This window comes from Camellia sinensis, chromosome 2 (assembly GCF_055761805.1).
Source record: "Camellia sinensis isolate YWXY chromosome 2, ASM5576180v1, whole genome shotgun sequence".
Taxonomy (NCBI): domain Eukaryota; kingdom Viridiplantae; phylum Streptophyta; class Magnoliopsida; order Ericales; family Theaceae; genus Camellia; species Camellia sinensis.
This window is the reverse complement of record NC_138962.1, coordinates 69230054-69243946: the sequence shown is the minus strand read 5'-3', so window position 1 is coordinate 69243946 and position 13893 is coordinate 69230054. Positions and strand designations below refer to the sequence as shown.

Sequence of the window (13893 nt, the reverse complement as noted above, 5' to 3'; positions counted from 1 at the left end):
CTCTACAATATAAAAAGTTTAAGTTTCTGCTAAATATATATATAAAGTTTTAGTTACAAAAACAAGACTTATACCTGTATAATACGATCCAATTGAAATGCTCCACATAAGAGAAACCAATCAGATTCCTTAAACCCACAAATTACTTACCAAGTATCTAATTCTTAACTTCCCCGCGTTGGATTAGGAAAATTATTTGATCCTCCTACGTTAAGGTGATCCTTACCAATAATAATATGTCATGTATTTTTTTTTTTTTTTTTCAATAACTTAATATAAAATAATTAATTTTATCTTTTTACTCAATACAAAATCATTAATTCTATTTTGAACCATTTAGTCCTATAATTTATTTTGTAAACTGATTGGCCCCATGTCAATGTTAATTACACTTGAGCCCACGAATGTAGTTATCAAAAAGGCCAAAATTATACTATATTTTTTTTTTCTTTTTCCCTCCATTCTAAACAAAAAAGAAACTAAAAAATGAGAACGCCAACGTTTCCTTGACGATGTTGCAATGTTGATCGTCAATTTGTGTGAGTTGAATGCTAAATTTGGGAACATTACACTTAGAATTCGTTATTCCCCAAATAACATTACAAAACCCCCCAAAAAACCCTAGAAAATCATGGAAATCACTTTATCAAATTTGCAGAGGCGAAGCGGCGTAGGCTCTAGGACATCTTGGAGTGAGATTAACATTGAGGACGTAACGTCGGCGATTTAAAATTAATCCGTCGACGGCATCGTTGATCGTGTGTTTGTACGATAACAACAAGTATGTGTATCTTCGATATTAGTTTAGTTGTTTGTGGAACAATATGACATCAAGGTCGATGCTCAAAATAGGTTTTTGTTTAATTGGTGTGTCATGTAGGGTTTTAGGTGATCTTGTTCACGCCGTAGATTTGGAGTTTACCATTGATTGCAAATGTGATGTTGTACATGTTTGTAATATGACAGACACATGATTTTGTTGGTTAATGTTGTAATATTTTCATAAGTTTTGGGGTTACCAATGATTGCAAATGTGATGCTATGCATGTATGTAATGTAACAAACGCATGGTGTTGTAGCTTATGTTTGTATCATTGGGTGTGTATTTTGTAATGTTGGGTGGCTAGTGGGAGGATGTATGCCTGAAAGTGTTAGTAGGGTTTGGTGGAAGTAAGGGGTAGTGGCTGTTAATTATTGGGGATTGTCAGACTGTGTCGATGTTATGTTATGTGATTGGTGTTTGGTGCTAATATTATAGATTGTTAGTGGAAGGCTTAATGGTACGGTAATGTGGCTCTGGGATGTTGTTATGATGTTATGTAGGTAAATATGAACGTTACAACTCACACACCTCCCCAAAAAAGTGCAAATGATTTAACATCAATAATGTAACACCAAGTAAGTAATATCAATAATCCCTACAATCACTCTACGAAATCCCTAAAAAAAATGGAAATGTTAAATCATACATTATCCACATACACTCAATCCCCAAAAAAATCAAAAACATAATCACAATAAAGGATAAACAAGTAAACTCAAATATTACTAAATCAAATCAATAATAAATACTACAAATAAAAAGGACTATTTGATTTAAAAATATATACATATAAAACTAAATGGACTATCATTTCCTCAAATGAGATTTATGAGTAATTTTACCTTTTTAAAGACGCTTGTGTTAGTTTTTTTTTTTTTTTTTTTTTAAATAAACAGCATAAAATAAAAAAATTATAATTATCCGATCAGGTTAATTATTTTTACAAACAATATATATGAAGGATTCTACCATGGGAAAATTTTATATTCCACACCTTTACTTTCGACCTTTGTAGTTTTTGCTTATGACCTCCAAAAGTTGTTTAGTTATACTTTAAGTGATATCATGTGGTTATAATTTAATAAAAAATATTTGAGAGAGAAAATAGTCTAAGGTCCCTCTCCTAATTTTAGTAATGGAAGAGGTTCGCAATATTATTTTATGATGTCTAAGGTCCCTCAACCCCACACCCATATATCACAAAGAAATTTGATTATCTCAAATCAAACCTCATTTCTCTCTCTCTCTCTCTCTCTCTCTCTCTACCAACTTCTCCATTCTCAAATGGAAGACAACAAACGCATTGAGGAAGGGCGGTGCATCTTGACGTGAATAATGGGGGTGTTATCGAAGGAAAGCTAGCTCTCGCCGTAATGAATGGTAGTGGCGCTGCGGCGGCAATCGGTGGAGGAGTGGACTAGGGTTTTAAAGAATTTGAGAAAGTGACGGAGGTCCATCATGAGCCTCCTGATTTTGAGTACTCCGCATTTTCTTGCCCATAACAAGGCTAGTTAGAGGATGTTCTATGCTCTTGTAGCTGTGCTAGATTTCTTCCTCTATATCTTCAATTTCGATTTCAGATTGTGATTGTGAAAGGCAATGTGAATAAACGAGGCAACGTACAGAGAATTCACTGAATTTTGGAACTAAACTTGTGCTGGTAATGTTGTGAGATTTGGAACTAAAACTCGCGGTAGAGACGGTGGCGGCAGGGAGTAACAGTGGTAAAAGAAACGTAGCTAGTGGTGGCAGAGACACTAATTTTTGGATTGTATGTCCATACTGTTACAATATACATTAATATCCGAAAAGTTTTTGCGGATTGTTGTTTGAGGTGCCACTCAACTCTTTACTCTCCTTGTAGTCCACATTGATGGATGGTGGATATGCAATTGAAGACATTGCTGCCAATGAAAAATCTCTCTTGTTGTTACTATATTGAATAGAAGGAAAATAAGGGCGTAAAGATGTCAAACTTGTACTGCACTTTATATGGAATGGATGTCAAATTTCTCTGATTGTGATTATTGTTTGTAAATTTTCTCTGGCTGTGAACCTAGAGAAATTCTCCGGAAATCTAGAGAAATTCTCCTTGTAATGAGTCTCTCCTTCTCTCTCTCTCTCTCTCTCTCTCTCTATATATATATATATATATATATATTGGTTGTTGTTGTTGCTTATTTGAGGGATTGATTTGTGTATTGCACATCGTGATTGAAAAGGTAGAGAAATTTGCGAACAAAGCCAAAGAAATTTCAATTTTCTCTGGTTGGAATCCAAAGTAATTCTTTGCACGTAATGAGACAAATTTCTTTGGTTTGGAGAAAATTTCTCTAAAAAATTTAGAGAAATTCTCTGGATTAAATCTTCTCTGGATCGATTTGAAAGACCTTAGACATTATAAAAATATTATATATCCTTTATGTTATAAAATCTCAATACGAGAGATCTTAAAAAAAAAATCTCCTATTTGAGACACCTAATTTATTATCCTTAAAAATCACCTATAATGATGTGTGTATCAAATTTTGATTTGTGAAACATTTCATCATATGTGATCTAATTTCAATATCACATCATTAAGGATATATAAATTATTATAATTAAATTTTTTTTTTTCAATTATAACTCCCATAAAATTAAATTACATATACATGTGTGTGTCAAATTTCGATTTGTAAAACATTTTATTATATGAGATTTAATTTTAATATCACATCATTAAGAGTGATTTAAAAATGATAAATTAAGGAGATATAAATAGTTATAATCTTTTTTTTTTCCAATTATAATTCTCATAAAATTAAATTACATATACAAAACATTATCCTCTACAATATAAAAAGTTAAGTTTCTGCTAAAAATATATATATATATATATATAAAGTTTAACTTACAAAAACGAGACCTATTCCCGAATAATACAATCCAATTGAAATGCTCCACATAAGAGAAACCAATCAGATTCCTTAAACCCACAAATTACTTACCAAGTATCTAATTCTTAACTTCCCCGTGTTGGGTTAGGAAACATCATTTGATCCTCCTACATTACGGTGATCCTAACCAATAATAATATGTCATGTATTTTTTTTTTTTTCAATTACTTAGGCTTCGTTTAGGAAGTAAGTTGATTTTTTGACTTTTTAAACTATTTTAGCCTAAACTAAAAAGTCTGGTTTGAGAAGAATTTTTTAATTTTTTTGTGAGAGAAGAGTGTAATGATTATGAGTTGGATGTGATATTTTGTTTGTTATGACTAAAATATTCTATTTTATTTTTTGTGACTAAAATAATTCCAAACTTATCCAAACCCACTTGCCAAATCATACTTTAATATAAAATAAAAAAATAATTAATTTTATCTTTTCTATTTAATATAAAATTATTAATTTTATTTTTTTCATCAATCACAGTACTATTAGAATATTACTGCATGATGTTTCGGACAAATCAATAACTTTTTGTTGGGTTAGAACTTGTTTGCAATGTTAACTATTAACATTTTTTATTTTTTATTTTTTGAGTTATATTACTTTTTTAAATTTTTATATATTTCTTTATAAAAAAAATTAAAATATATATTTATTTAAATCATTTTAAACCACTTATTACCACAAGTCAACTCCCTAGTCAATACCAACGAACCCTGCCCCCATGGACACAACCGTAATTTCACGGTACCGTCCGCCCGCCCACCACAAAAGTCCTCAATCACTTTTCCTTCACTCTCTCTTCTCTTTTATTTATTTATATACTATAATATAACGCGCTCCTCTTCGCCATCTACTGCCACACACACACACACACACACACACACACATAGAGAGAGAGAGAGACAGAGAGAAGAGAAGTTTGTACTGGTACCCTGGTGCCCTGTTGTATATGCTATCCTGGTAATGGGCGGCGCTGGTGGCAGCAACGGCGGAATAGCGGCGGCGGAGATGGCGGAGTCGCAGTACGAGAAGGCGAAGATATCGGTGTGGTGGGACATAGAGAACTGCCAAGTCCCGAAAGGCTGCGATCCACACGCGATCGCTCAGAACATAAGCTCCGCACTCGTCAAGATGAACTACTGTGGCCCCGTCTCCATCTCCGCCTACGGCGACACCACTGGTATTCCCTCCTCTGTCCAGCAAGCCCTCAACAGCACCGGCATCTCCTTAAATCACGTCCCTGCAGGTATACATACATATTTATGATTCACGATTTTTTGATCTTCGAGTGATCGGATCGATTGATTTCATGGGGTTTGATTGTGGATTTTAGTCCACTTTTGTCATCGGAGAAGATGATCGGTTAGTATGTGCCTAATTTGTACTTTGTGGTTTTGATGAATTGTTGAATTTATGTACAAGTTGTTTGTTTTGATCTTGGAGTGATTGGATGCCGATGAATTGTGGTTTTGTGATGTTGAGGTTTTTGATTGTCTTCGAGAATTTTGATTGTGGAACTAAAGGTAATTCAGTGGACCTATGTATGTGTTGTTTGACTTTAATTTTGTGATCGGAGAAGATGATAGGTCATCAGTATGTGCATAATTTCTTAGCTTTATACTTTGTGGCCGTTGTTGTCAAATCACAAATTCAATTGTGAATTATTTTGCTAAAATAATGAATTGAATGGTAAGATTCATTTGACTGATATATATGATATATAATTATATATATATATATATATATGAAAATACATTGTCCAAAATAAAGTAATTTATCAATATAACTAATTAATCTCTTCTATATATCTTGATAATTTGGTGAAAACAACGGCGATTCATGCATTATGTAAATAAAAAAAACAAAAACAAAAACAAAAAAACAACTGAATTGTAGTGAATCACAAATTGAATTGTACGATTAACTCAATTTCAGATTCAATAGCTCGATTTGAATTGTTGTTGTTGAAACTAGTATCAAATCATATGAATCGAGTTGTGAATCATATGATTCTAACATCTATGTTTGTGGCTTTAATGTGTGCATCTCATAATTTGGGGTGAAATTTTAGAATCATGAGCATTTATATTTCTGTTGATGATGAGATCTCTCCTTGTGGAACAGGAAAGGGGTTTCTTTACCAGTCTTTCTCTCTCTAAAAATTACTTTATTTTTTGCTATGTTTTCTTTAAGGTTCCCTTGCTTGTGCTGAAGTTGTGTGATCCTTTTCTTTTAAGTCTTGATCTTGCATATATTTTGAGGCACGGTTGACTTGTCATCAAATACCGGACGTTTTTTTCCTTTCTTTTTGTATTAACCCTTCTTTTGATTAATATATCAATTCCTTATTTTCTTGTTCTCTGATCTATCGGTTAGCCCTTTTTATGGCCCATAATGTTATTTTTCTCTCTAATCTTCCGTAAAATTGTCTTGAATTTTGCTTTCTAAAGAATGTTTTTGTTTAGGTGGGCTTGGAAACTCCTGCTTTAAACTACGATAAACTTCGCGTCTTTGTGTCAAATCATTGAATCTCATATATTCTGACGAGTGGCTAATAATTCCATGTTTTGTTACTTATATCAGTGTTGTGAAAAGAGTTGCCCTTGTGTCGGAAATAATAAGCACCATCAAGAGTTGCCCATGTGTCGGAAATAATAAGCACCATCCATGCAACTAACAATCTGCCATAGGAAGGTTATGATTTATGTATATTTCTTAATTCAGAAAAAAAGAAGCCAATAGGTCCAACATTCCACTAATTCCAATGAAATCGCTTCTGAGCTCGTAATAGAAAGAAACTGTAATTTTTTAAAGCCGAGATCTTTGATTTCTCTGTATCTGTAGTTTCCATTGTGTTGGACTTCAATCTTAAGCATTTTATGGCAGTTCATTATTGGCATTAATGACTGACGTGTTAGTTCTAATTTTCAGCATGTGGGTGCCTTTGCTTACCATAATTATATGGAAGCCCACATCATCCAACATAACTATAATGACCAATAATAAAAGATCAAATTTCTGGTAGAGACAGAAGGAAGCACTTGTGAAGATTATTCACATTCATGGGAGCAAATTGTAGTTGTTTTTTCATGTTGGATGTTATTGATTTCTTTTTCATATATTAAGAGATGTTCGCACACATTTGTGCATGTGTGCCTCGTGTGATTTTGTGGCAGTGCACTTGTAGCATTAATGGGTGTAGTTAAAGGTTTCCAGTTAAGAGGCAATTGTGCCATTGATTTTATTATTTTCTCTCTGAAGCCATTTTTCTTCTATTTGTTTGAATCTTTTTTACTGCAGGCTCTAGTACTCCCTTTAAATTTATGACTTTGTTAAATTGGGAAAAATTAAAGACTTGGATTTAATGTGATAGGTGTTAAAGATGCGAGTGACAAGAAGATTCTGGTGGACATGTTATTCTGGGCGGTGGACAATTCTGCGCCCGCTAATTATTTGTTAATTTCTGGTGATCGAGACTTCTCCAATGCTCTGCATCAGTTGCGCATGAGGAGATACAACATTCTCCTAGCACAACCTCAAAAAGCATCTGCACCACTCGTAGCTGCTGCAAAGAGTGTATGGCTCTGGACAAGTCTCCTGGCTGGAGGACCACCGGTATCAAATGGTGACTCACCTCAATTTGTTCATAGTGGCTCGAGCTATTTACCCAATTTCGATTCGTTACATATTCCAGTTTCTAATCATAGTCAGATAAACCAAACTGTGGAAACCCCTCATTTGGGAACTCAGAAGTCTTCAAATATGGGAAGGGGAACCGAAACTAAACAGAAAGGGAAACCATTTCGGAAAAACCAGAGTCAACCAAATACTTCAAGAACTTCAAGTGTGCCAATAGGGGTTCAAGAAAATAAGAACAATGCGAATGCCCGTCAACCTGGATATACACAACCTATGCAATTCAAGGACCCCCAGGAATCATCTAGTGCTTATAATCCCAGAATCTCCGTAAGTGGACCTGCCCCAAACTTCATTCCTGGCAATTCTGACCCTTCCTGGACCAACAGTAATAACCTTCAGAGCACTCATCAAAATCATTATTCGCACCCTGTAAGACCAAACAACCTCCCTTTGCAATCGTCATTTGCACCAGGTAATTTGTTTCCACCTGATCCACACACCCATGCATCTCATTTGATGCCTCTGAGGCCTGATGGACCAGGCTTTACTTCAGGTCCTCCAACAAATGTGCCTGATGTCGGTAAACCAACTATTTCTGGATACCCCAGCAATGATTACAGACCTTCTATTTCTCAACCGCGAAATGGAGTAGAGCCGAAACAAAGTAAAATAATTGAGTCCCCGAATCATGTGAACTTAAACGGTCTTCAAAGAGGACATACTGTGCATAACGCACCATCATTTTACCATGACACACTGAACAACAGGTACCCGAATGGTCCAGAATTTCTTCCGTCATCTTCCTCGGCTACGGGTACTGCTAATACCTCTGGTAATGGTGTATGGGGAACTCCAGGATTCCCCAAACCTTCTGACTATGTTCAATGCCTAATCGGGGTAGTTTTACTTGCCTTGAACACGCTAAAAACTGAGAAGATCATGCCGACTGAAGAAAATATCGCTGATTGCATACGTTATGGAGACCCCAAGCACCGCAATACTGATGTTAAGAAAGCCCTAGAGAGTGCGATTGAGCAGCAGCTGGTAGTAAAGCAGAATTTAGGTTCTTTGCAAGTATTATATGTCGGTAAGAATGAAAAACTATGGAAGTGTGTGAACCCCATAGGGGGTAATCCTAAGCACTGCCCAAAAACAACTTGGGATGAAATCCAAATTTTTTTAAAATCCTCTGCTGGACGCTCTGCAATAATGGCTTCTCAATGCAGGTATTTGCCTACTGGTCTATGAAGCACGAATACTTTAAATAGGGTGACGTATCCGTATCGGATACCGATACTCCTTGGATACGTATCGGATACTTATTAAAAGTATCGGATATTTCTTAATTATTTTTTTATTAATTTTGGAGTATCGGATACTTAATTTTGAAGTATCGGAATCGGATATTCCAAGTCATGTTTACTTGTTTTATGAAATTAGAATTGCAACATTTCTTGCATAGTAATATAATATAATATAATTACAAGTATAAATATAAGAATATTTTTCTAATACTTTGTTAAATTCTTCGATAAGAAGAGCATAGTGAGTTAAATAATAGAATTTATCAAATTGATGTATCCTAATTATTTCATGCATGTCCCTTATAACTACATAGAAAGTAAGAATTAACAAGAGAATATAATAATAGTGAAATTAAATATCAATAAATAAATAAGCAAGTGAACTTGAATACAATATTTTTCACTAGTGTCAAAGAAAAAAGTATAGGGACATGTTGTGAATTGTTCTATTATTGTAATATAAATATATTAAACTTGATATTGAAATGAAATATTTGAAAGGCCTATGAAAAATTTAAAAAGTAAACAAGCTACTAGCTTAAATTAATGCAAAATTCTTAAAGGTTAGTATTTTACATTATAAAATTACATTGTGGTTTCTCAACATTCTTTAGTTTATGTGTAACTCACTATTAATAATTTTAAAAAATATATTTTTTCACAAATGTATTCTAGCCGTACCGGTGCCCTATTTTTTTATGTTTTGTCGTATCGCCGTATCCGTATCTATGCTTCGTAGCTACTGGTTCACCTCAAGTTACTTCAGCTTCTTTGGATTTCATCTAACTGCAGATATTTTCTTTCATACTTCTTAGGTATGAAGCAGCTACTATTCTGAAGAAGATGTGCTTAAAAGAGCTTGCTTTGGGTGACATACTTCAGATTTTACACCTGGTGATAAATGCAAAGAAATGGATCACGCATCATCAGTCAGGATGGCAGCCGGTTAACATCACTCTTGCAGAGACCTTCTCTGATTGGGAGTAGTTGGTACATAAGCTCAATCAGAACTATTGATTATGGGGTAGCTTTGGAAGTTAATTTATGGCAGCCGAGTAGGTTCTTCTTGTTTTGTTCGAATTTTAAGGAAGTTAGAAAGATTCCTTGGATGAAGTGTGGTTAGATATCTAGTTATGCCCAGTTTAGCCCCTGTTGGATGGAGATTTGGGGGGGGTAGAATGGGCACGAAGCTAATATCTATAGAGGCAAATTTGCAGAGGTTGTAGAGTTGCTAGTTGTTTGATACAGGTCCAACTGTTGTGGTATGCATTGCTTTGCACAGGGTTGGAGCTTATTTGTCCTTCTTGATCATTAGATATTTCAACTTCACGAGAAGTTGTTGAATTAGAACATGTCCATAGCTAGCGGCTAAACGAAACTCTTCAATGAAACATTGCGGGAGAAGTCAATAAACCTTGAAGCTAGTTATCCCAGCATAGACTAATGTTTATGCATTGTACTGAAAATGAGTAGTTTGTGTTCATTTGTTACCTCCAATGATTGTGGAGTTAGCAGTGGAAGTGGTCCTAAATTATTGCAGTTTGCAATATCAAGGTGGAAGTAATTTCTGATGTCGAAATTTAATCAAGATGGAGGAGGAGATTTACTTAGTGAACAGAGAAATGTAAGACCTTCGACCTTTGCAACGCAGCAGAGAGATATAAAAGCAGCCGAAGTTATGCCAACGGATTATGTTGTTTTCTAGCTTCTAAAATTGGTCAGTTTAAGGTGGCAGCCAGGTAATGCCGTGTATCACAGTACTAAGGTATGCATGCGTGTATATGTTTCGATTAAATAGGAGTTTGCAGAGTCATGAAGTATTTTTAGTGGATGCCGGAAATTGAACCAAGATTTCTGTTGGGGTTTATGAAAGACAGTTATATTCTGCTGCTGTGTTTGTATATATACATGTAATGTTCATGGGTGAGGACTTAAATGTGTTCTTGCTGAGGAGAAACATATGAATAAAGTTGCTTTTTATATAATTGGCCCCGTTGAAAAATCATGTAATTTGTTTTTGGATAATATTATAACATATAAACTCATGTTTACAATTTAAATAAATTAAGAAGATTTTATGGTATTTACTGGATTTGTGAAGGGATTTATAACTGGAAAGGAAAGGGAAAGAGAAGATTATTAATAAAAAAAAAAAAAGCTTCTAGCTGATTTCTCAAGAAGTTGTATCGTTAGTCAACAACTGTGTCAGTAAGTTTTGTGACTGACTAATAATATATTGTGAAGGGTGTTGTTAATGAATGTTTTAAATGTATTATTTTTAAATTGCAAGATTTTTGGGTGCTTTCAAATCTAGCTCATGAATTGTCTGAAGAAAGCTTGCACTTTTTGGTAGTGGATGGAAAAAGAAAAAGAAAAAGAGAGAGAATAAAAAATTTAGAAAAAGAAAAAGGTGAAGATTAGGTAATCTTAACCAAAAAGCTTATTAAAAAATTTACCTATCACTCATTGGTCAGTAAAAACCCAGCCTGCACGCGCTGCCTTATGAGTGGTGGTGGGTAAGTTTTGGTTAACATTTTTGAGTGCGCACAACCTGTCTTGCTTCACCTGGTCTCAGAGATTGTGGTATTTGATCTCAGCACTATCAACTCTTGCTTCACCTGGTCTCTAGGGCTGTGGTATTTGATCTCAGCACTACCAACTGGTGGTAGGCATGTTTGTTTGGCCTCTAGAGATGATAGGATTGAGCTAATAATGTGTGTGTTATATCAAATTCATGTTTAGTTGTGATAAAATATCATGGAATTGTTAATTCTATGGAACTACCAATACCCCTCAAGGGTGGGATAAATCACACTATTTTTTAGGATCTCTCATCTTTCCAAAAAAAAATTTATTACAATTTTGTCTTTTCACAAAATGCCCTTTCTAGCCCCATCTCCACCATCCAAACCCTAACCCTACTCCTCCTACCGAACTATCACCATTGCCACCTTGAGCTGCTCCTTCCTTGGTGCCACCCCCTCCCCTCTTTAGCCTCACATGCTACCCTCATCCTTTCTCTAGCCCCTCTCTTCACTTGCTAGTGCCACTATCACGATTGCTCACTACCACGATTCCCCATTATCACGATGTCACGATCGGTACCCAAAGGTTTGGCATCGCAACAAAATAATAACTGAAGTCATAACAAATTAATAGTTTAGCGGGATAAAATAAAAGGGTACTCAAATCTTTATTTAAGTATAACAAAAATGTATACATTGGAGCTTCTATTCAATTGCAATACCAGAGATGTACTATGACTACAAAGTGCCTTTTGCTTACTCCATGCATTGGTCCTGATACGACACCTAAAAGTGGTTAACAGTTATAAGTGCATGGCAGAGTGAGAAATATTATACAATGAGCATGAGGATACAAAAATTACCATGGATAATTATTTGGCTAAATAGATATTAGTTTGGTAACTGAAATACATAACTAATTTTAAATAACAGAAGCAGAATGCGGAAATCATATAAGCAAATAATCATAACTACAATACAGAACAGAAGTCAAAACAGAAGTCAATAAATTCATGACAAACAAAAGGCTACAAAGTGACCAATCTGAAACTAGTGGTTATGTAAGTCCCCCAAGGTATGGAAGTCCCATGGTGATACTTACAAAATAAATATTTATAAAATTATTGTCAAATAATTTTTAAAATTTAAATAATTATATCCATAGGTTTCGACTTAAGCAAATAGAGTTCATAAAATAATTAACATAATTGAAATATTAATATAATGTATAAAATATGAATTATATAAAATAAATTGTGATAACTCAAGATATACGTAAAATATTTTATGATGACTCAAGGTATAATATAACTCACCTTAGTGTTAATTCTAACTTTTTACTTTATGTTCATTGTGACCCACAAAATACTCTCAACTAAACTCAAAGTTTTATAAAACAATTAGAGAGAGAAGTGCCGGGGGAGAGAGAAGAAGAGAGTTTGAGACATGATGTTGATGCAAAAGATGAACATCTTTATATAGGGGAGAAAGCGTGGGCATCAAGAGAATTGGGGGCACGTATCTTTATTGTACAAAAAAATGTTACGTTTTAATATATTTTAGTCTAGAAAAAATATAAAAATATATAACAAAAATATCATAATACTCAGAAAATCATATCAAATAATAATATAAAGTTAAAATTATTTTTTTGAAATAATTTTCAGTATAAAAATATAGAAACTATTAAATTTAAAATAATGTGAATAATTATACAAAAAAAATCATAAAAATATATTATTTTTATTTATAAAAATACGCAATTTTACAACAAATGTTGTCCTCAAAATTCTCAATTTTTAATACTCTAAAATTTAATAACATCTAATTGCTTAAATCACATGCTTCAAAAATTTAATATTAATGTGGTGTAAAATTAATTGAACATTTGGGGTGTCGCCTGTAATTTCTTTGTTGAGTAATTACACTTGGGCCCAACTCCTAAAATAGTTGTATTATATACCATCTTTTTGATAGGTCACAATGATACCCTACTTATATTCTAGCACATATAATTTCATAATTGTTTTGATTTGGCTCCAAACAATATATTAATCCTATTTTGGTAAACTATGCCTCTTAATTTTAAGTTAGATTACATTTTAACGAGTATAATTATAAAATCAAATATTTTATTTTACTTAATTTTATTTATTTATATTAAATTAATTAAACAATTAGGGTGTCACACACGATATTATACCTTTGCGACTCCTACCCCTCACAATCTCATAATCACTCTTTCTGTCTTCCAGCTTTGGTTGCCATCACCCCTTTCTTCAATATTTTCCTTAATTCTTAGATTTGAAAACCCTAGATATGGGGTATTTAGATATAGGGTTTAGCCGCTAAAAAGGGATTCACGATAAGGGTTAGAAGCGAAAGAGGGGTTCTGGTGCAAAGAAGAAGAAGAAGTAGAAGAGCGATAGAATGGTAACGGGAATGGTCGCTGTTGGAGAAGATGTGAGAAAAAGAATGAAATGATGGTGGGTAAAGGAAGGAGAAGGGAAATGAATTAGGTGGCGGCATATGAAAGAAGAAAAAAAGGTTGCTAGAAGTGGGCTAAGGTTTCACATGGGATGGGGGTCATTAAGAACGAAGATGGAGCTAGCAAAGGGTCACTGGAGTGAGAGGATGGTCGGATAGGGGTGGAGATTGTCACAGGA

The 13893-nt window shown here is 34.0% G+C and overlaps 1 protein-coding gene across 1 annotated transcript; it reads left to right on the top strand.

Moving 5' to 3' along the window:
• Positions 1-4333: 4333 nt before the first annotated feature.
• LOC114268170 (uncharacterized) lies at positions 4334-10687 on the top strand. The gene is made up of 3 exons (XM_028209286.2): positions 4334-5005; positions 7133-8624; positions 9518-10687. Exons 1-3 carry the CDS (start codon positions 4723-4725, stop codon positions 9687-9689), a joined length of 1947 nt encoding a protein of 648 aa, XP_028065087.1. The 5' UTR covers positions 4334-4722; the 3' UTR covers positions 9690-10687.
• The last annotated feature ends 3206 nt before the right edge of the window (positions 10688-13893 follow it).